At 39.5% G+C, this 24791-nt stretch overlaps 1 protein-coding gene across 1 annotated transcript in view; it reads left to right on the forward strand.

Annotated features, from left to right (window-relative positions):
- RAB39A (RAB39A, member RAS oncogene family) overlaps positions 1-17742 on the forward strand; it is a 38298-nt gene extending 20556 nt beyond the window's left edge. The window contains exon 2 of the mRNA XM_061440205.1: positions 13297-17742. Within this exon, the coding sequence (XP_061296189.1) occupies positions 13297-13723 (427 nt within the window). The 3' untranslated portion in view covers positions 13724-17742. The remainder of the gene's footprint in view (positions 1-13296) is intronic.
- The last annotated feature ends 7049 nt before the right edge of the window (positions 17743-24791 follow it).

Genomic DNA, 24791 nt, shown 5'->3' on the forward strand with positions numbered 1-24791 from the left:
TGGGAAAAACTGGGTCTTGCTCTAGTGGACAGGGCTGTGCTCTTAATCCAAATATCTGCTGATGGGTGGGGCTGCACTCCCTCCTTATTAGTTTGGCTTGATGTTACCCAGCCTTAGAGTCTAAAGGCCCTGCATGCATGCCTTCATGCTAAGTCGATTCAGTTATGTCCTACTCTTTGCAACCCCATGGGCTGTAGCCCGGAGAAGGCAATGGCACCCCACTCCAGTACTCTTGCCTGGAAAATCCCATGGACGGAGGAGCCTGGAATGCTGCAGTCCATGGGGTCACTGAGGGTTGGACACCACTGAGCGACTTCACTTTCGCTGTTCACTTTCATGCATTGGAGAAGGAAATGGCAACCCACTCCAGTGTTCTTGCCTGGAGAATCCCAGGGATGGGGGAGCCTGGTGGGCTGCCATCTATGGAGTCACACAGAGTCAGGCACGACTGAAGTGACTTAGCAGTAGCAGGGCTGTAGCCTGCCAGGCTCCTCTGTCCATGGATCTTCCCAACCCAAGTATCAAACCCACATCTCTTATGTCTCTCTCATTGGCAGGTGGGCTCTTTACCAGTAGAGCCACCTGAGAAGCTGCCATGGTAGGACTAATGGCAGCCTCCAAGAGGGCTCACACCAAGGGGCACCTCCTAGGACTACTGCTGCCAGTGCCCCCATCCCTGCAGTGAGCCACTTTGCAGGAGACCCTTTGCAGGAGACCCTCAAACACTAACAAGTAGATGTGGTTCAGTCTCCTGTGGAGTCACTGCTCCTTTCCCCTGGGTCCTGGGGCACACAAGATTTTTGTGTGTGTGCCCTCCTAGAGTGGAGTCTCGGTTTCCCCTCGTCCTGTGGGAGTCCTGTAATCAAATCCTGCTGGCCTTCAAAATCCGCTTCACTGGAGACTCCTAGTCCCTTTGCTGGATACCCAGGTTGGGAAGCCTGACATAGGGCTCAGAACCTTCACAACAGTGGCAGAACTTTTTTGGTAATATTGTTCTCCAATTTGTGGGTTTCCCAACTGGTGGGTATGAGATTTGATTTGATCATGATTGTGCCCCTCCTACCATCTTGTTGTGGCTTCTCCTTTGTCTTTGGTTGTGGGATATCTTTTTTGGTGGGTTCCATAATCTTCCTGTTGATGGTTGGTCAACAGCTAGTTGCAATTTTGGTGCACTCACAGGAGGATGTGAGCACTCATCCTTCTACTCTGCCATCTTGAACAAGTCTCCCTCATGCATCTTTTTTAGGAAGGCACTTGAAGATATGCTCTGTATCTCTCTATATATACATAGACAAGCACACACATGCATGTAAAAGAATAAACTAGGAATGAAGACGTGGGCTATGAGGAACAGGAGATTTACTTCTAAAGAAAAGCAAAGGAAATGCCCTAGAAAATGGTGAAGGGAGATCCAGGATGCTTTCTCTGCCCCAGATACCAAGGACAACCAGGCCTGACTGACTGGAGCAGGGCAGAAAATTGTAGGAGAGAATCCTCCAGAAGGTGAAATTGACAGAAGAGCTAACTGGAATTAACTTTCTAAAAGATGGCAACTGGCAGAGTTTGGGGTTGGATTATTGAGGCCTGCATGGAAAACTAGCAAAAAAAAAAAGGAAGGAAAAAATGTGGTAGAGAGGGCTCACTCATTATCTGATGCTTCTTTTCCTCTGGACACATGGGAGGGATATATTTCCTTTCCCTCTTGCACTTAGAATCGTATGACTATTTCTGGCCAATAGATTTGACCAGAACTCACATGTGATAGTTTTAAAGTACAGCCCAGATTTTTTTTTTTAACCTTCTTCCTATCAAGAGGTGGGTTATCTCTTGCTGTAGCATAGCCTGGTCTATCTTGATTAATATGCAAGATAGTTATCAACTCTAAGGGAAAAAAATCATAGTTTATTTCAGGGCTCAGCATTGAAAAGTTTACATGGTCAGAATAACCAAATGCCAAGAAATGATCTTTCTACAATTATGATATGATACAATATTGGCAGGTTTGGGGAATGGGAAAAATAAGGATGTTCTATAAGTACACAGTTAACTTTGATGAAAACATGAATTTAGAAAAAGAATAGAAAAGAACCTATTCTAATTTCTTGAAAATAAAAGCTGCATAATTTCAGATACAGAATGAAATGAGAAAAGGATAAACACCAACATAAATTATAAAATATGGAGAGATATACAAAGCCACATGAAATGAAGCAATATTGAGAGAGTCATATGGAAGCAGACGTCACAAAATGGTAGGAGGATTATAGCCCAAGAGAAAATGTTCTTTACTTACATTAAATCACATAATGCATTATGTTACACGGAAGATCAAATATGAGACGCTATCATCATCTCACTTTTGTTCTGCAAAAGGATGCCAGAGAGTGTCAGAATAAGTGCTTGTCTTTTCTACACCTTCTGGTACCATACCAAATGGAAAATAAACATCTTTCATTATTACCTTACAGACACATGGTGAAGCCAGAAACATTTCTCATTAATTTCTAAATAAATTATTTGGATTTTCACATGACATGTCTACCATCTAGAATCCACTACAGAGGACAATTTGAATTACTACCAATTTAAATACGGTAGTTCTTTAGAAAAGCTGAATGATTTCACCTATATGTTTATAGTGTGTGCTGCTATTCAGCCCTCTTCTCCTCTTTGTTATTTGGCCTATTTCATGAATCCCCACTATAAATATCTAAAAGAGATAAGCTCTTTTATATTTTCCTCTGTTATTCTCCCATTTGCTTATTTGCATGCTGCCTGGGCATAGCCTTACAGAGTCTCAACTTACTAATTCAGTTGTTTATTTATTTACAACTCGCAATAGGCCTCACACATGCCCAGTTTTGTTTTAGACACTAGGATGCTGCTGCTGCTGCTGCTGCTGCTGCTGCTAAGTCGCTTCAGTAGTGTCCAACTCTGTGCGACCCCATAGACGGCAGCCCACCAGACTCCCCCGTCCCTGGGATTCTCCAGGCAAGAACACTGGAGTGGGTTGCCATTTCCTTCTCCAATAGACACTAGGCTACAATGCACCAAAAAATGAAAAAAGAAATCTTTGCTCTTGTGTAGCTTGTCTTCTACTTAGGGGAGATAGGCTATAACCAAATAAGTTGGAAAAATTATATAGACATTAGAATGGGTTAATTACTACAGAGGAAAATAGAGGATACAGGGTGAATAGAGCATGCTTTGGGGAGGGTGATAAGAAGGCCTCACTATCATAAAATGATGATCTGTGGTAAAGGGGGTAAAAAAAAAGATGGTCACACGGGAATTAATTCCCATATCCAAAGAGAGAATGTGGCCATTGGGTATTGTAAATATTACATATAGCCTCCAAACCACAAATTTGATTTTTGATGAAAAGACCTTGGAATTATACAAAGAGAATTTTAATGTTTATTTGTATGAAAAAAAGATATCCTATAACCCCAAGTTTTAGAAGTCATCCCTGATAACTCAGACGGTAAAGAATCTTCCTGTAATGCAGGAGACCCTGGTTCGATCCCTGGGTCAGGAAGATCCCCTGGAAAAGGGAACAGCAACCCACTCCAATATTCTTGCCTGGAGAAGTCCATGGACAGAGAAGCCTGGCGGGCTACCGTCCATGGGGTTGCAAAGAGTTGGACACAACTGAAGCGACTTAACACATTTCAGAAGGCAAGAGCAGGGACTATTAAAGTCAGTAATAATAAGAGGAGGGGGGCGGGGGAGATGTGTTTCGGTGTCTTGAAAGCAGTCCTAAGGGCCTGGATTACAAATGAAGCAGGTAAGTAAAACATCAACACAATGACTATTCCCAGAAGGGCAATAGGAATGTAATGTCATGGTGAAAAAAGGCACTCCCAAAGCTATTGCATTTGTAGGCTGCTTGCTGCCAACAGCCTTTTAACATCAAAGTACTTCCATCTTCCAAATGCCTATTTGGCAGTTGGCAAAGCCACAGGAAGGGCATTTCCAGAATGGAACAACTGGCTCATTTTACCCAAGTAAAGTCAGCAAGTGTTTTCTATGTTTTGTTGCTTTTGTAAGAGGCTAGTGCACATCCTATAAAGTTCATAATAATAACATATAAGATCTCATTCACACTTGGTTGCATTGTCCATATATTAAGTAACTCTATAAATGTAAGCTAACTCCAGTGCTCTCAAGTTCATTTGTCTATATGTATTTCAGGAAAAAAAATTAGAGAGAATGATTAAACAGTTTAAAATGTTTACATAAACAAGACAAACTTTTTCCTTTTCTATTCTAAAGTAAATATACATGTAGGAATAAATTTTGAGATGAATGGATAAAGAAAATGTGGTATATACATACAATTGAAAATCATTCAGCCATAAAAAAGAAAAAGAAACCCTGTCATATGCTATAACGAGGATAAATCTTGGGAGCATTATGTATTAATATGTGAAATTGAGACAGGAGAGAAATGGGCAGGTCACAATCTTTAAAAGAATGACATAGTCATTGAAGAGATGACATAAACTGGTTAGAACCAGCTAGGCCAAGATTGCAAAAGATTTGACTTCCAACTGGGTGGATCACAATAAACTGTGGAAAATTCTGAAAGAGATGGGAATACCAGACCACCTGACCTGCCTCTTGAGAAACCTATATGCAGGTCAGGAAGCAACAGTTAGAACTGGACATGGAACAACAGACTGGTTCCAAATAGGAAAAGGAGTGCATCAAGGCTGTATATTGTCACCCTGCTTATTTAACTTCTATGCAGAGTACATCGTGAGAAACACTGGGCTGGAAGAAGCACAAGCTGGAATCAAGATTGCCGGGAGAAATATCAATAACCTCAGATATGCAGATGAGACCACCCTTATGGCAGAAAGTGAAGAGGAACTAAAAAGCCTCTTGATGAAAGTGAAAGAGGAGAGTGAAAAAGGTGGCTTAAAGCTCAACATTCAGAAAACGAAGATTATGGCATCTGGTCCCATCACTTCATGGGAAATAGATGGGGAAACAGTAGAAAGTGTGTCAGACTTTATGTGGGAAATAGATGGGGAAACAGTGGAAAATGTGTCAGCTTTATTTTTTGGGGCTCCAAAATCACTGCAGATGGTGATTGCAGCCATGAAATTAAAAGACGCTTACTCCTTGGAAGGAAAGTTATGACCAACCTAGATAGTATATTGAAAAGCAGAGACATTACTTTGCCAACAAAGGTCCGTCTAGTCAAGGCTATGGTTTTTCCAGTGGTCATGTATGGATGTGAGAGTTGGACTGTGAAAAAAGCTGAGTGCTGAAGAATTGATGCTTTTGAACTGTGGTGTTGGAGAAGACTCTTGAGAGTCCCTTGGACTGCAAGGACATCCAACCAGTCCATTCTGAAGGAGATCAGTCCTGGGTGTTCATTGGAAGGACTGCTGCTAAAGCTGAAACTCCAATACTTTGGCCACCTCATGCGAAGAGTTGACTCATTGGAAAAGACCCTGATGCTGGGAGGGATTGAGGGCAGGAGGAGAAGGGGATGACAGAGGATGAGATGGCTGGATGGCATCACCAACTCGATGGACATGAGTTTGAATAAACTCCGGGAGTTGGTGATGGACAGGGAGGCCTGGCGTGCTGCTATTCATGGGGTCGCAAAGAGTCGGACACGACTGAACGGCTGAACTGAACTGAGACTTTAAGCCTCATTGTGTGCTCATTGTTATATAGTAGCATGCTAAATGACATACCCACAGGTGCCATGAAAATTCCCAAACTGACCATAAAAGACCAAAAAGTGGGCAGTGGTCCAACTCCTGGAAATCCTTGTCCCTTCCCTGAAAGAATTGGAATAATCCTCCTACTTGTTAGTATAGGTAGTTACTCAGCCCATAAAAACTTCCCATTTATCAGGGCCTCTTGACTTTTTAGATGGCCCACACTTCGTCTCTGTAGTGTGTATCTCCCAGAATAAACTTATTTTCACTTTACTATGGCTTACTCTTGAATTCTTCCCTGCCAAGGACACTTACTTGGTGGCCTGTCTCAGGGACTCACCTGAGACCTGGGACATGACTGTCCTCTTGTTCCCCATTTTCCTGCAGCAAAATAAGCCAGTCACAGAGGGACAAATATTGCATGATTCCACTTATATGAGGTATTTGCAGAAGTCAGACTCACAAATGCAGAAAGCAGAATGGTGGTTGTTAGGGGCTGGGCATGTGGGAGAGGGTAGGAAATAAGAAGTTACTATTCAATGAGAATGGAAGTATCAGTCATGCAGGATGAAAAAGTTCTAGAGAATCTGTTGTACAACATTGTGCTTATAGTTAACAATACTGTATACTTTAAAGTTGTTAAGAGAGTAAATCTTAAGTGTTTTTTACCACAATTTTTTTTTAATGAATGAATTTTGGCTTCCTAAAACTGTGTTGAAAGTTTATGTTTGTAACTTTGTTTTCCATCATTCTTTCCTACAAAATATCTGTAGCCTCTGTCAATCAGATCTTTGGTTGCCAGCAGCAAATCAATTTGAGGACTTTAATAAAAAACAAAAGCTACTGGAAGCATGTCTGGGTCACAGAGCCTTGACAGGATAGCGGGGGACCAGGCTTGGAATGAACCCAAAGATCCCAGGGCGAGAACCATAAGAGGCCAGTGTGGTCCCCATGATAGTTGCCCCTTCTTTTGCCTTTTCACCCATTACCATAAGAAACCCTGAATGGACAGTTGGCAGTCTCAGCTACAAATTCAATAGAAGTGTCACGAGGTTCTCTAGTGAAAGCGTTTCTCCCTTGGATGCTAAAACCTTTATATCAGCAGAGTTCAGAGTCACAGAGATTAGAAGCAACAAAAAATGTTAGTGACTCATTAAGTGTAATTGTGAAAGGTACCATCACCCCACTTTTACCCTTTGTTTCCCATACCACAACATCTTTTTATGGGGAAAAAATCACTACCTACTATATTCCTCACTAGCTTAGAACATATACATCCTGAAGGATCATGCTAAGATTTTACAGGGTGTCAACTCCTGGGCATAAGCATAACCAAATCTTTTTTTTAATTGAAGTATAGTTGGTTTACAGTGTTGTGTTAGTTTCAGGTGTACAGCAAGTTGATTGAGTTTTTTATATGTGTGTGTGTGTGGTAGGGGGGAGGAGTTGTGTGTGTGTTCTTTTTCAGATTCTTTTCCACTTAGGTTATTGTAATGTGTATTGAATATTTTATTTATTTTTGGCTGTGCTGGGCCTTTGTTGCTTTGCCCAGGCTTTCTCTAGTCCTGGCAAGCAGGGGCTACTCTTTGTTGCAGCACACAGGCTCCTCATTGCAGTGGCTTCTCCTGTTGCCGAGCATAGGCTCTAGGTACCTGGGCTTCAGTAGTTGTAGCACGTGGGCTCAGTAGTTGTGGCACATGGGCTTGGTTGCTCCTCGGCATGTGGAATCTTCCTGGACCAGGGATCGAACCCATGTCCCCTGCATTAGCAGGCAGATTCTTATCCACTGTGCCACCAGGGAAGTTTATCTAAACAAATAGATAAACTTTTTGTTTATCTATTATACATATGTGTGTGTGTGTATCTGTTAACATAACTGGATCTTAATAACCCATTCCACAGTTTTATAGGTGTATGCCTCTAGGCGATTGTGACATAAGCTCATTGAATCTTACGGAATCAGCCCATTTCTTCCCGTTAACTGAAACCTTTTGGTCTGTAGCAAAGTGTGGGATATCATGACTCTGTATAAGGCATTCCATAAATTCATGGATGGTGGTGCTAGCATGGCTTGAGTCCACATTAAATGTCTTTTACAGTGAGAACATATCAGTGTCCCCTTTGTGATGGTTTTCCCAGGTAAGGTACCATATTCAAGATATCATTAACTGCTAGAAAATTGAGTATTAAGCTGTTAAACTTGAGATACGAGAAAGTCTATGCTGAGCCCAGTCAGCTTGCTACCATGATCACTTTGAGTCCAAAACAGGATAAAAATACTGACTGATGAGTGTAGGACAGGACATTTTGTTTAGCCGATTATTAAGAACTCCTTCACAGAGGAGGCTTTTGGTAAATATTTTCATTGGATACAGTATTTGCATACTCAAGACCCATCCACACATCCCAAATATCCTTATTATCAATCTTCTGATTTTGTTTTTTCCAACATACCTAACCCTTAGCCTCTGCTCATGAATTGATGTAGGTCCTTAACATACATTTCTCCATCTCTTCCTCTGGTGAAAGTTCCTCATTATGGAGGATTTCTCCTTTGGAAGAAATGGAAGGATTTCTCCTTTCCACTATTGAGTGGAATTGACCGATACCAAGATATTATTTCAGAGAAGGCAATGGCGCCCCACTCCAGTACTCTTGCCTGGAAAATGCATGGATGGAGGAGCCTGGTGGGCTGCAGTCCATGGGGCCAACTGTAAGGCAGACTTGAATTTTTTTCCTCTTTGATTATAGGGGAAATCCACATAAGGCTGTAGGTTGAGAGGGTGTTGCAGAAGTAGACATGCTAGATGTGTAAGCCGTGTTGCTCCAGCTCTCCTCAGGTTCCACCCCTATTCCTGCCTGTATATATGACTTCTGTTTGATGACATAGTTCCTGCCTATGAATCAGAACACCTAGCTCTTGATGAGCACTCAGATTGCACAGACACCTGTTGTTTGTTAATCTCTATCAAAGCCAGGTTTTAAGCCAAGAACTATTTCTCAAAAGCATAATAGCTCTTGACAAAAAGGGCATGTCTGTATTCTAAAATGTCATGCCTGTAATTGTCCAGTGGAACTTTTCCCAGGCTTTCTTTAAATCATTTATTCATTCAATGAGACTTTCAAAGCCCAGAAGGAAATAGATATAAAATAACATGCAAAAGATGTTGTTGCTTAAAAAAAATTGTTACTCTTCATTCTTTACAAGTCTTGGATTCTTTACAGGAAGACCTATCTACCTAGTTCTTTTAGGGTTTATTCCCTGCCTCCTTAAAACACCTTTAAGACATTCTGAAGACCTAGGTGTCTCAACCCAAGAGAGGAACTTCCAGAGAAAGATAGATGCCCCCTCATCATCTCTGTAAGACCTGACTCTCAAGTTCTATTTTTCAATCTTGAGGCCTGTCTCTTCCCCTAAATAATTGACAGCAGGGATACCCAATTATTTTAGGGAAAACCCTACTTCTTAGGACAACTAATTCTGAATTTGAAGCCTAACTATATCAAAATTCTAAATCTAATATCTGGATACAAACTGGAGATCAAGTTATTATATTGAAAAAAGGCAGATGTCCTATTGAGGCCTTTTATTTCAACTAATTATTAATAAGGGCTGTTTTATAGAATATGTTACATATATTTTGCTATTATTTTATTCTATAGAATATTTTGCCAACTGTATTCCAAATATGTTTTCAAAATTAAATACAGAGTGCTAGAATATATAGCATTTCCTACAGTGTAAGACATGCCTCTGCCCAATAGACAAGCATTTCAGTGTTAAGTTTTTTTAATTAATTAATTTGTTTTAATTGGAGGCTAATTACTTTACAATATTGTGGTGGTTTTTGCCATACATTGACATGAGTCAGCCACGGGTGCACATGTGTCCCCCAATCCTGAACAGTGTTTGAGTTTTTAACCACAAAAGCATGTTGGTTTGGGCTTCCCTGGTGGCTCAAAGATAAAGAATCCACCTGCTCATACAGGAGACATGGGTTCGATCCCTGACCCAGGAAGATCTCACATGCTGTAAAGCAACTAAGCCTACGTGCCACAACTATTGAGCCTGTGCTCTGGAGCTCAAGAGCTGCAGCTTCTGAACTCCCATGCCTCAACTACTGAAGCCCTTGTACCCTAGAGTCCATGCTCAGCAACAAGATAAAGCCCCACAACAAGGAGCCCATGCACCGCTCCCATCCCCACTTGCTGCAACTAGAGAAAGCCACGTGCAGGAACAAAAACCCAGCAGAGTTAAAAGTAAATAACAAAAATAAAAAAAATTTTTAAGGCATATTATTTTAAATTATACTGGTAGTAAATTAATTGGAGAAGGGGGAGTAATACAGACTTGGTTCTGAGTAAGTGAAAGCTTTCAGTCTAATGTCAGCCTTATTTAGGTTTCCCTAAGACTCTGATCCTGGGAGGGATTGGGAGCAGGAGGAAAAGGGGACGACAGAAGATGAGATGGCTGGATGGCATCACCGACTCGATGGACGTGAGTCTCAGTGAACTCCGGGAGTTGGTGATGGACAGGGAGGCCTGGTGTGCTGTGATTCATGGGGTCGCAAAGAGTCGGACACGACTGAGCGACTGAACTGAAGACACTATGTGCTAAGTCGCTTCAGTTGTGTTCGACTCTTTGAGACCCTGTGGACCTTGACCTGCCAGGCTCCACTGTCCATGGGATTCTCCAGGCAAGAATACTGGAGTAGATAGCCATTCCCTCCTCCAGGAGATCTTCCAGACCCAGAGATCAAACCCCTGTCTCTTAGGTATCCTGCAATGGTAGGTGGGTTCTTTACCACTAGCGCCACCTGGGGAGCCCTGCTGCTGCTGCTGCTGCTAAGTTGCTTCAGTTGTGTCTGACTCTGTGCGACCCCATAGACGGCAGCCCACCAGGCTCCCCCGTCCCTGGGATTCTCCAGGCAAGAACACTGGAGTAGATTGCCATTTCCTTCTCCAATGCATGAAAGTGAAAAGTGAAAGTGAAGTCGCTCAGTCATGTCGGACTCTTAGCGACCCATGGACCGTAGCCTACCAGGCTCCTCCATCCATGGGATTTCCCAGGCAAGAGTACTGGAGTGGGGTGCCATTGCCTTCTCCCCTGCACATCTGCCTAAATTCCAGCATATATAGATGAGCAGTAAAACAATAACAAATTCGTTATCCCGCAAAATTAAAAAAGAACAGCAACAACTTAAATGAACTGCATTATTTATAGCCTGCCAGTGGTAATAGGAGTGTGCTTCCCAGGTTGCGCTAGTGGTAAAGAGCTCCCCTACAAATGCAGAAGTTGCAGGTTCAGTCCTTGGGTCTGGAAGATCCCCTGGAGAAGGGTATGGCAACCTACCCCAGTATTCTTGCCTGGAGAATCCAATGGACAGAGCAGCCAGGTGGACTGCAGTCCATAGGGTTACAAAGAGCTGGACATGACTGAAGCAACTTAGCACTCACACAATCATAGGGGGAGTTTTTTCTTACTGTCTCCAACTGTATGGTACAGCAGTCCTTGAAAGAGGTTTTTTTAAGCAGTCACTTAAGAGCCTCTCTATTAGGAATTCCAAGGAGAAGGGCAGGCAGGAGATATGCAGAAGGGAGGTAATCTTTCTTCAACAAATTGTACTTGTGGTATCCAGACACTGAACTGAGCTGTGATTTCAGCAATAAGGATAAAGAAGGTATGTAAAGCAACTGACACTTCACAAATATCTTTGGTGCCTCAGGCAAGTAACAGGAACACTTGCTTAAGGATGATCTAAATGCTTAAGATCACTGACAACTTGGGTAATTCCCTAACAGTGCAGTGTTTAGGACTCCATGCTTCCACTACAGGAGTCCCAGGTTTGATCCCTGGTCAGGGAACTAAGGACTTTCCAGGTGGCTCAATGGTAAAGAATCTACCTGCCAAGCAGGAGATGCAGGCTCAGTCCCTGGATTGGGAAGATCCCCTGGAGAAGGAACTGGCAACCCACTCCAGTATTCTTGCCTGGGAAATCCCAAGGACAGAGGAGCCTGGCCAGGCCACAGTCCGCGGGGTTGCAATGTCAGACACAACTTAACGACTAAACCACCACCACCACCAGGGAACTAAGATTCTGCAAGCCACATGGCTTGACCGAAAAAAAAAAAAAAAAAAAAATCACTGACAATTTGGAAGCTGAGACACTTATGTGATCTGTGGCTCATACAACATTTAACATGTTCCCTCTCCAATAAGATTAATTAATCCAATATAACAAATATTAAAGTACATCCATCACTTGTCAGGCAATTGTTAGATACATAGATGGAATATGTTTAGCCCTCAAGAAGGAACATATTTGTTGTTATGTCTTCATTAAGTAGAAGAAATACCAACAAATCCAATCAATACATTATGAAAATTGATAAATAATGGCAGTATGCCAAAGGTTCGATGGAGTTATTAGAGAAATACCTAAGAGAGGTAGAGGAGGAGAAGACAGTGACAAGGAAGGCTTTTTATATGATAGGATTTTTTAACTGACGCTCTAAAGAAGAAATGGGAGTTTGCTAGGCAAAGAAAAATGTAGAAGACATTCTAGGTAGAGAAAACAACATACATAAAGGCAAAAAATATAAAATAGTATGGCCTTGCCATCTTGCCTCTTGATTTAGTCAGGAAACAAATGGCACGCTTGAAAGGTTAACTGCAAAGAGTTTAATGAAGATGACTATTTCCAGAAATGTGGGCCATGTCAAGGGCACCAACAAAGAATGGTGAAGCATTCAGTGGGAAGCTATAATGCCGTGGCCAGAAGGGGCAGGGAAAGGGAATGAGACTGCCAGAACCTGCTGAGAGGCAGAGCCGTGGGAGAGGGACTACCCAACAGCAACCTCAGCAAGAAGCAGAAGAAAACAACCACTACGAAATCACAGCCTGGCAGAGAAAAAGGGAGGGGTAAACACCCTGTCCTCCCTTTCCTCCAGTCTCTAGCCGACCCCCCTCCTGCTAGCTGAACCCCACTGCAGGCCAGAGGCCAGAGGGGTTTGAGAAAGCTTCTGTAAAGGTTGGCTTTCTGAGGCCAGGAGAGCAGAGACTAGATCCGTAGAGGCCAACAATCATTAGTACATGCATCTCAGATTCATATCCTGTGTCTGAACAATTTCCTGCTTCTTGAACAGGTATAGCTAACCCAGGACTAAACCTCTAACTGAAGTGACGAGTTTGCCCTCGTTTCTTCTTCCTTAACTGACATAAGGAGTAGCTTGTTGACCTAAATGATAGGAAAAGAGTCTTAAGATCATTGTAACTTCTGCTCTGAACCAAAACTTTCTGTGTACATACTTTTAATCACAGTAATGTGATAATTATCCTATCGGATATTTAAAAATAAGTAATCCTGAGTGTGAGATGACATATAAGTGCTTATTTGTCTATCTAAAAATATCTACTTTAATATTGTCAGTGGATGAAACTAGCTTGCATATTAGTTTCATAGAATTTTTTTGTTCACTTGAGACACTTCATATTTGATTTATAAACTCTAGTTAACTCACATTTAAAGTATCTTCAGATTTTGTTATGGTGCTACATTGTTTGAAATAGAACAAGTTGTCCTCTTACAACCTTTTTTTTCTCTTTATTTTTCAGATCAATAACTCGATCTTACTACCGCAACTCGGTTGGTGGATTTTTAGTATTTGACATTACTAACCGACGGTCTTTTGAACACGTGAAAGATTGGCTGGAAGAAGCAAAAATGCACGTACAGCCATTTCAGATTGTATTTCTGCTAGTGGGACATAAATGTGATTTAGCTTCACAACGTCAAGTTACACGGGAAGAAGCTGAAAAACTGTCAGCAGACTGTGGTATGAAGTATATAGAAACCTCAGCAAAAGATGCTACGAATGTTGAGGAATCCTTCACTATCTTGACAAGAGACATATATGAACTTATTAAAAGGGGAGAGATTTGTATTCAGGATGGCTGGGAAGGGGTTAAAAGTGGTTTTGTTCCAAATACTGTGCATTCTTCTGAGGAAGCAGTAAAGCCCAGGAAAGAGTGCTTCTGCTGACTTCAAACATGCCAAAGAATTAAGAACAGATTGGGTGTCATTTCAGAATAAATACCAACATTAACAACAGAATGATATGATGAAAGCATTTTAAAAAGTTATAAACCCACGCTAACGCTGTTTTGTAAGGTATTTAATTCAGAGCAATATGCTAACTTGTTAAACGACCAGATTGGTATTTTGCTAAATTATCAAGCAAAGCAGACAACATTTTCTGGAAACTGGAGTGTCTACATAATTGCCTTCATTCTCATTTTGTTAGCATATAACTGACCATAATATCCAAATATGTCAATATTACTCGTCTTTCTTGATAGTTTGAAATGGATGTTTTATGCACACATATAATCTATTGGAAAGATTTTATCAGGAATTACATTCTCTAGCATTAATTAATATTAAATAGTAAAGTGGATTTAAAAGTGCACTGTTCATTTACAAAGTAAACAATCTCAGAGTTATTAACTAGGCCTAAAATAACAATTTCTTGCTTAAGGTGGCAGGTTTGTAACCATTCTCTGAAATATTCTCCCTTAATTTTGCCTGAACATGAAAAGATAAATTTTATATTAATTTTTGTTCTCTGATTTATTGCTCCTGAAAATTTTATGTTTTATAGAGACATCTAAGGATCTCAGCAAAATATTTTATTATAAATATTTGTAAAAATCAAAATGAAGGATCACTATCAGCAAATGTTTTGTTTTTATAGTATACTGTCCTTAATAAAATAAGAAAAATGAATTCATATACTGATGACATTTTCAAAGAAAGTAAATCCAGTCTACCTTGAGTATTGTCAAAATTATCAATATAGGTAAGTGTAGAATATTTTTAATAATTGCTTTTTATGTTCAAGTGAATTTCCAAATTTCCCCATTTTCAATACAAGGAAAGTGTAGAAAATATTTTTCTGGGCAAGAAAAATTGGCTAGATGTTTGAAATAGCATTCAAATTTTATTTTAAAATATCATCAGTAAAAATAAAAATAAAATAATGAGTTAAGGCTATAAGATAATGTTTGAGTTTCCTAATTTTTAACTTGTTAATTAAATTCCCCTCCTGGAAGGGACATTTTTATGACAGTGTCAAATATTTTATAATATACATTTCTATTCTGTTCTGTAAACCATTCTTGATCACAAAGAAACTGCTTTTTGGAATCATAAGGTCTTTACTGCTTAACTATAGTTGCTTCATTTGTTTGAAAACCAAATTTGTATAGTAGAAAGAATACTTAATGAGAAATCAGAAAACCTGGTTCTAAGCTTGCCTTTGCTTTCCAGTATTCATACATGAGTAAGTAACTTAACTTGTGTTAGTTTTCTCATCTGTAAAACAAGGCTAATGACTTCATTAATTGTATTTCATGGAATTATTTTGGGAATCCAGTGAATCATTTAGAAAAGCTTTGTAAGTGCAGAAAGAATTATACAAATGTGAGATCAATATCAACTGCTGATGGGCATACTATTATACTTACAATGAATGAGAATTTGTACAATGGATGAGAATTTTTCCCATGTTCTTTTCCTTCCCTCCCACACAGAAGGAGCAAAGAAGGTATATGCTTTCATGGACCTGGTGCAGTTCTTGGTTTGATGTATTTCTGTAGACTGTTACCCTGAAACTCCACTCCTCTAAAGTGGAAATGATAGGCAAGAAAATCCGACGAGACTTAATTCAATCAAAAGTCATGTTTGAATGTGGTTTTTGTGCCTCTTTGAATGTTTAAATACTAGTACCTTTCTAGGTTAATGTAAGTATTTTTATAGTGCCTGTAGAGACTATAAATTATACCATCGCTATAATTTTTTGAATATATTGTCAATGTTTTCCTGATATCCTTGGGTTAATTTTACTTGAATAAGTTCAAACTATAACTGGCCAGATAAGACAATACTGTCACCCCTAATGTGAAGTAGTCTATTTTTATTGTTACAATTTAAAATCTTATAATTTTCATCAGTTCAAAGTAGCATAAACTCACATAGTGAATACTTAACAGTAGTTTAAAGTACGGTTATTTGTGGCTACTTGTAAAGTTAAACGGCTAAAATATAAAATGTGATTTAACTTTCAGTGGATACCCTTTGTAATACTAATGTTGGGATAGCACTCATGTTTGGTCAAAGCGTATGATGTGTTCTAAGATTTAGAATCGAATTAAGGAATCAAAAGAAACAAATGGGAAGGCAGGGCCCCATAAAGCTGATACTTAGCAGAATCACACATGAGCAGAAGCAAGCATCGAAGTGTAATTCTTATATCTTGGTTGGTATTCTTTCCATAATCATGCTGTGTCAGGGTGTGTGTGTGTTGGTGTGTGTGTGTTTGTGTGTGTGTGTTGAAGAAAAGGGGAAATGTTATCTAACTGAATCCACAAAGTCTCAAATTGGGCCAAATCATTATATTATAGAGGAGCTAAAATTTTTGAGTTCTTATACCAGATTGCCAAATATCTTTATAACCTTAGCCAGATATCTTTATCTATTTATCTGCCTATCTCCCTATACATATAAGTAACTGACCTATTTTCTTACACATCATTATGTAGCATAGGGATAATAATGCCAATGTAGTAAAGATATTAGCTCCAGGCAAAACATTTTGACTAAGGTTCTTATAAATCAAAAATACTCGATTTTACATTAGAATTATATAATTTAATATTTAATTTAAACCTTACTTAAATTAAAATTTTTAAAATGAACAATGTAGCTAATTTAATAATTAGCTAATTATTAAATATTTTAAATATGATTAAAAAGAAATGAAAAACTATCCAAGCATATAACAAATTTGTCCCTGAGAGAAATTGTTCATCTTGAGTATTATTAACACTTTCAGGGCATGTAGTGATATGTTTCATTAAATGGTAAGCTTAAGCCAAAATGATTATGTAATTGGAGTGTGGAGTGTGTAAATGTGGCCTTTATATACACGGTAGTAGCAAACAAGAGTTTTTGAGCCTGGACACTTGAGAGTTTACTCTAGGTTTCCCAAAGCTTCAAACCAGTTTTGGTTTGTTTGGTTGGTTGGTTAGTTGGTTTGGTTTGGTAGCAACCAAAGCAGTCATTTCTATTATTGTTAAGATAACTTGGGCAGTCTTTTTATCTAACTTTACATCATGAAAAAACTGAATCTATGGATTAATAAAATCATCTTCGTGCTGCTTTTGTCAGATTTTATATTGCCATTGGTTAAATTAGGAACAAAGCTTCAGGCTTCCTTGGTGGTCTAGTTGGGTTAAAAGTCTGCCTTGCACTGCAGAGGACACTGGTTCCATCCGTGATCCAGGAAGATCCCACATGCCGCAGGGCGACTAAGCCCATGTGCCACAACTACTGAACCCACGCTCTAGACCCTGTGAGCCGCAATTACTGAGCGCAAGCTCCTCAATTTCTGAAGCCCTTGTGTCCTAGAGCCTGTGCTCCACAAGAGAGCAACCAAAATGAGAAACCCGCACACAGCAGCTAGAGAGTAGCCCTTGCTCACCGCAACTAGAGAAGGCTTCATGCATGGTAATGAAGACCTAGCAAAGCAAAAATAAGAACATAAATGAAATTATAAAAAGAATATAATTTCCTTTGACTTTGTGAAATAAAATTCACAGATATGGCAAGATAAGAAAAATCTAAACAAAAGAATTCTTCTCTGCCCTTTGGTCTCCTCTCTCCCCCACTGTGCATCAACCAAATCTCTTTCATCAGCAGGAATACCTGCTCAGTCATTAAGAGCACCATTGGCCTAACATCAAAAAGACAACTCCTTAAAAGATAACATTCCTTCTTGGTCTTATAAAGGATCACATAACCCACCACGATGACACTTAGACCTGGATTATGTAAACTGTCACTAATAATATGTCATTTGATGTACAGCCTTCTGTCTCAAAGAACTATAAACTATGCCTTGACTTATAACAAGTAGAATAGTTCTCAGAGCTTTCTGAGATACACTTCCCAGGTTTTATTTCTCAAATTCAGCTTGAATAAAATTTTCCAATTCTTTCTTAGGTCGACTGAATAGTGTTTCTTCTACATCTTAAAAGAGTGCACTCTATTTCCTTACTTATGACACAGAAACATTCAAAAGACTAAAGACCTGTTTGATAAGCTAATTCATTTGTTCCCCAGTAACTGCCTGAAGAGATTCAGCTGGAAATGCAAAGGAAATCATTAAGAAAAAATAAAGTCTATGAAGGCTTTAAAGTTAGATTTTTAGTATTTTAAAATAGAATGGATTCCCAATCAGAACCTACTTTTGGATATTCCACAGCTGATAAACAACCATCTCTGCTTCAGAATCTTTCTAAATTCCAGTTTTCTCATTACACTTTCCTGAGCAACTGATCTTAAAATAACTAACAAACTGTTCTCCTGAACCTGAATGAACTGCTACATGACTTGGTATTTCCAAAATCTTAATAACATATGAGTGATGAGCTATGACAATCTAATCAATTACTATACAATCTAATTCACATCATTATGATATAGAATAAATATAAAAGAAAAAATTTAAAGATATTAAAAAACTGGTATTCCTTGTTATGTCTCTGGGTAAATTTTTCATCATTTTTTTTAATAGTGCCTAAAACATTATCTATGTGACATTCAGTGACTATTAATTAATGATTATTATGTTGAGTTAATCCTATTTAATGTGGGATCCGTATATTTATAGTTTATATATTCCATGGAGGAACAAACATGTTTTGCTACAATTTCTCTTGCAATTTTTTCAGAATGACAGCCAATGGAAGAAAAATATGGCATAGTTTTTGAAGTATGTTATTTGATTTTAAATAATGAATAAAAAGAAAGAATGAGAACTCATTGTCACATGATTGTTACATTATCTATTTTTAGTGCGCCATCTTTAGCGGTGCTTTTAAAGCAGAAGCAACTACTAAATACGTGTGTGTATTTATTCACAAGTGAAGTATGAATAAGAATCTGAGATCTGAAATCTCTAATATATTACATAATACCTTGGCAGAGTGTGGGGTAGAACAGTATAATCAAGCATTAACATATATGCAGCAAAATGTATGAATATTCACACTAAAAAGACAAGTTTATCAATAACCAGATCAGGTCAAATTTTTGTTGCCAAATGAGTTATCAAAAGAATTTCAGATTTTCAGTTTTTTGGATTTCAGAATTGCAGAAAAGGGAACATGATCATCCACCTTGCTTTAACAGATATTTCAGAATTTGTGACTTTTTTGTAGTTGGTTCATCTTTGTCATGCTTCAGCCTCTCACATAGTAGGAACTTATTAGATTTTGAATTGAGCTGTTAAACCATACAAAATTTTCTTAACTTCAGCATACGTAAACAGTTTTATATGTAAAATATTTACAACAATGATTGGTACATAGTAAGCACTTGATAAATGTCACCTATAATTTTTATTTTATTTTTAGGAAAATTCTTTTAACTACAAACTTGCCATGAAGCCAGTTTTAATCCGTATGATGTGCCAGGAACTAATTGTTAATAACGGCTATCTCACTGGTCCGATTCTTGGAGTCAGAGAAGAACGCTTTAACAAGGATTGTTGGCGATCCCTAGCAGCATCTGACCAGATGGACAGGTGCTTGAATGAGCATAGGACATCATGCCTGTAAAGCAATTCTGGGAAGTCATCACCACCAACAGTGCACATGCACTCTGTGCTAAGAACTGCAGGTCAAAGGATTGGACTTCTTAGTTATATATAAAATGGTTATCAGCATTGTTTTTTAAAAGATATTTTGGTAACAGCTTTATTGACATAGTTTACAGACAAAACCCACTTAAGGTGTACAGTTAAATGGTTTTTAGTACACTCAAAGTTGTGCAGTCATCACTGCAATCAGTTTCAGAACATTTGTGTCACCTGAAAAAGGAAATTCTGTACTCTCTAGCTGTCACTCCCAATACCCTCCCCACCCCACACTACCAGAGTCCTAAACAAACATTGATCTACTTTGTGTCCCTATATTTGCCTATATTGCACATTTCATATAAATGGAATTGTAAAATATGTGGTCTTTGATGACTGACTTCTTTCAATTAGCATAATGTTTCTAAGGTAGTACCATCATTTTGGGCTTCCCTGATGGCTCAGACTGTAAAGAATCCGCCTGCAATGCAGGAAACCTGGGTTTGGTCCCTGGATCAGGAAGATGCTCTGGAGAAGAAAATGGCAACCCATTCCAGTATTCCTGCCTGGAGAATTCCATAGACAGAGGAGCCTGGCAGGCTGTGGGGTCGCAAACAGTCAGACAGACTTGACTGAGCGACAAACACACACCTTTTAACAGAAGTGTTCCCATTATGTAATGAATACTAGCTAATTGTACAAAATTTGGAAAATATAGAAAAATAGAGTGGTGACAGAAGAATCACTGTTAGACTCATTTCTGAAAATAATTATGTCAATATTTAATTTATCTCAGTAATGTAAAAAGAAATATATATATATATAGGAAGGGAGATACATAAAGTAGAAAATGAAAGACTCCTTTTATCCTAAGTCAATTCCATTCTCCTTGAAGAGAAAATAACTGTTCACAATTTTATGTATATCCTTCATGTCATTTTCTTATGTATTTACCCATGCTATACACACATAGACAGTGGAAGAGGGACTACATAAATGAAATTCATTTATATTATTCTGTTACTTGCTTTTTACACATAATAAAGATCTTGGAAATTTCTTTCTGTTGACATACATTGATTTTTCTCTTTGACAGCTTCATAGCTAAGCTAAGTCACTTCAGTCGTGTCTGACTCTGTGTGACCCCATAGACGGCAGCCTACCAGGCTCCTCTGCCCATGGGATTTTCCAGGCAAGAGTACTGGAGTGGGGTGCCATTGCCTTCTCTGACAGTTTTATAGAGTACCACAATATAAAGGGAATTATCATATCTACTTTTAATAGTAGAAATTTATATTTCTTCCAATTTTTCTACTATAAATAATGTTACAATGAACATATTAGTGAACATATTTTGGTGCAAATGTGTGGGTAGTTTATATGATAGATTCCTAAAAGTGTCCTTGCTGGGTCAAAGGGCATTGCACATTTTTCAGTAGCTATTGCCAAATTTCATTTAAAAAGAAGTCAGTGATAGTCTCAAAAAAGAAAATAAAACAACATCTGTTGGTAATTCCCTGCAAGTCCAGCGGTTAGGACTCAGCACTTCCGCTGCAAGGGCCAGGGTTCAGTCCCTGGATGGGGAACTAAGCTACATGGCACAAGCTGCATGGCACAGCCAAAAAATTTGTTCCCCTCACATCTTTATTAATACTAAATACTGGAGAAAATTTTTCTCATTTTAATTTGCATTTTTCTGTCCTGAGGCTGAGCAGCCTTCACAAATTTATTGATCATTGATTTTTTCTATGGTGAATTGCCTACTGATATTCCTTTTCAACTGGATTATTAGAATTTTTCTTACTGTTTTTTAAGTAAAGCTTTCTATAGTACAGATAAAAATTATTTGTTTTTATTTGATTTTGGCTGCTCTGGGTCTTCACTGTGGCACACGGACTTCTCTAGTTGCAGGGCATGGGCTTAGCTACAGTATGTGGGATCTTAGTTCCCCAACCAGGGATGAAATCTGAACCGCCTGCATTGGGAGCACAGACCCTTATCCTGGACCACCAGGGAAGTCCCTTGTTTTGTGTGTTGAAGTTACTTTCTTCCAACCAGTTATTACTTGCTTCTGCTATCTTTGGAGAAGGAAATGGCAACCCACCCAGTACTCTTGCCTGGAAAATCCCATGGACAAAGGAGCCTGGTAGGCTGCAGTCCATGGGATCGCTAAGAGTAGGACATGACTAAGCGCCTTCACTTTCACTTTTCACTTTCATGCATTGGAGAAGGAAATGGCAACCCACTCCAGTGTTTTTGCCTAGAAAATCCCAGGGATGAGGGAGCCTGGTGGGGTCACACAGAGTCGGACACGACTCATGCGACTTAGCAGCAGCATGGTATCTTTTGCTGTAAAATTTTTTTCTTTTGTGTTTTCTAGAATTTCTGTCTTGCGTAGGAATTTCTTCCCTGACCCCAAATTATAAAATACTCTCCTACATTTTGCTTTTGATGTTTATTCTTTTACATATCAGAACTTACCTATACATGATGGTATGACATAGGAATTTATTTCTGAATCAGTTCAGTTCAGTTCAGTTGCTCAGTCGTGTCTGTCTCTTTGCAACCCCATGAACTGCAGCACACCAGGCCTCCCTGTCCATCACCAACTCCCGGAGTTCACTCAGACTCACGTGCATCGAGTCGGTGATGCCATTCAGCCATCTCATCCTCTGTCGTCCCCTTCTCCTCCTGCCCCCAATCCCTCCCAGCATCAGAGTCTTTTCCAATGAATCAACTCTTCACATGAGGTGGCCAAAGTACTGGAGTTTCAGCTTTAGCATCATTCCTTCCAAAGAACACCCAGGACTGATCTCCTTCAGAATGGATGGTTTGATCTCCTTGCAGTCCAAGGGACTCTCAAGAGTCTTCTCCAACACCGCAGTTCAAAAGCATCAATTCTTCGGCGCTCATCTTTCTTCACAGTCCAAGTCTATTTAGTCTAAATAATCCATTGTTCCAATGTCATTCCTTCCTTTGTCCAAACATTTGAATTGCCATCTTTATCACATAGATTTACATTTCTATATTTTAGCACTGTCTATTATACAGTGGAAGTGAGAAATAGATTTAAGGGCCTAGATCTAATAGATAGAGTGCCTGATGAACTACGGAATGAGGTTCGTGACATTGTACAGGAGACAGGGATCAAAACCATTCCCATAGAAAAGAAATGCAAAAAGCAAAATGGCTGTCTGGGGAGGCCTTACAAATAGCTGTGAAAAGAAGAGAAGTGAAAAGGAAAGGAGAAAAGGAAAGATATAAACATCTGAATGCAGAGTTCCAAAGAATAGCAAGAAGAGATAAGAAAGCCTTCTTCAGCGATCAGTGCAAAGAAATAGAGGAAAACAACAGAATGGGAAAGACTAGGAATCTTTTCAAGAAAATCAGAGATACCAAAGGAACATTTCATGCAAAGATGAGCTCGATAAAGGACAGAAATGGTATGGACCTAACAGAAGCAGAAGATATTAAGAAGAGATGGCAAGAATACACAGAAGAACTGTACAAAAAAGATCTTCATGACCCAGATAATCATGATGGTGTGATCACTCAACTAGAGCCAGACATCCTGGAATGTGAAGTCAAGTGGGCCTTAGAAAGCATCACTACGAACAACTCTAGTGGAGGTGATAGAATTCCAGTTGAGCTATTTCAAATCCTGAAAGATGGTGCTGTGAAAGTGCTGCACTCAATATGCCAGCAAACTTGGAAAACTCAGCAGTGGCCACAGGACTGGAAAAGGTCAGTTTTCCTTCCAATCCCAAAGAAAGGCAATGCCAAAGAATGCTCAAACTACTGCACAATTGCACTCATCTCACATGCTAGTAAAGTAATGCTCAAAATTCTCCAAGCCAGGCTTCAGCAATATGTGAACCGTGAACTTCCAGATGTTCAAGCTGGTTTTAGAAAAGGCAGAGGAACCAGAGATCAAATTGCCAACATCCACTGGATCATGGAATAAGCAAGAGAGTTCCAGAAAAACATCTATTTCTGCTTTATTGACTATGCCAAAGCCTTTGAGTGTGTGGATCACAATAAACTGTGGAAAATTCTTCAAGAGATGGGAATACCAGACCACCTGATCTGCCTCTTGAGAAATTTATATGCAGGTCAGGAAGCAAGAGTCAGAACTGGACATGGAACAACAGACTGGTTCCAAATAGGAAAAGGAGTTTGTCAAGGCTGTATACTGTCACCCTGTTTATTTAACTTATATGCAGAGTACATCATGAGAAATGCTGGACTGGAAGAAACACAAGCTGGAATCAAGATTGCCGGGAGAAATATCAATAACCTCAGATATGCAGATGACACCACCCTTATGGCAGAAAGTGAAGAGAAACTAAAAAGCCTCTTGATGAAAGTGCAAGTGGAGAGTGAAAAAGTTGGCTTAAAGCTCAACATTCAGAAAACAAAGATCATGGCATCCGGTCCCATCTCTTCATGGGAAATAGATGGGGAAACAGTGGAAACAGTGTCAGACTTTATTTTTCTGGGCTCCAAAACCACTAGAGATGGTGACCGCAGCCATGAAATTAAAAGACGCTTACTCCTTGGAAGGAAAGTTATGACCAACCTAGATAGCATATTCAAAAGCAGAGATATTACTTTGCCAACAAAGGTCCATCTAGTCAGGGCTATGGTTTTTCCTGTGGTCATGTATGGATGTGAGAGTTGGACTGTGAAGAAGGCTGAGCACCGAAGAATTGATGCTTTTGAACTGTGGTGTTGGAGAAGACTCTTGAGAGTCCCTTGGACTGCAAGGAGATCCAACCAGTCCATTCTGAAGGAGATCAGCCCTGGGATTTCTGTGGAAGGAATGATGCTAAAGCTGAAACTCCAGTACTTTGGCCACCTCATGTGAAGAGTTGACTCATTGGAAAAGACCCTGATGCTGGGAGGGATTGGGGACAGGAGGAGAAGGGGACGACAGAGGATGAGATGGCTGGATGGCATCACTGACTCGATGGACGTGAGTCTGAGTGAACTCCGGGAGTTGGTGATGGACAGGGAGGCCTGGCGTGCTGCGATTCATGCGGTCGCAAAGAGTTGGACACGACTGAGCCACTGATCTGATCTGATCTGATACAAAAGTTGTTTCCAGACTTCAGTTTCATTAATTATTGTTCTATTGTTGAGCTTACCAAATTTTCATTTACCGAATTTTTATAATATAGGTGTCACAATGACGAAATCAGTTGCTCTCAGTCCTTCCCACATCCACCAACATCCAGACTCTGGTGTCAATGTACTATTTTGCACTGAAAAGAGCCAGAGCTCTTTTATGACATGCCTGATTCTTGGTCTGGAGCGGGAAATGAACAAAATGACCCTGGGTATCTTATCACATCAGAAAGTAAAAAAGCTATTAAAGAACACTGTGGACATAGCAAAGGGACTTGGAAGCAA

The sequence above is a fragment of the Bos javanicus genome, chromosome 15, assembly GCF_032452875.1.
Source record: "Bos javanicus breed banteng chromosome 15, ARS-OSU_banteng_1.0, whole genome shotgun sequence".
Taxonomy (NCBI): Eukaryota; Metazoa; Chordata; class Mammalia; order Artiodactyla; family Bovidae; genus Bos; species Bos javanicus.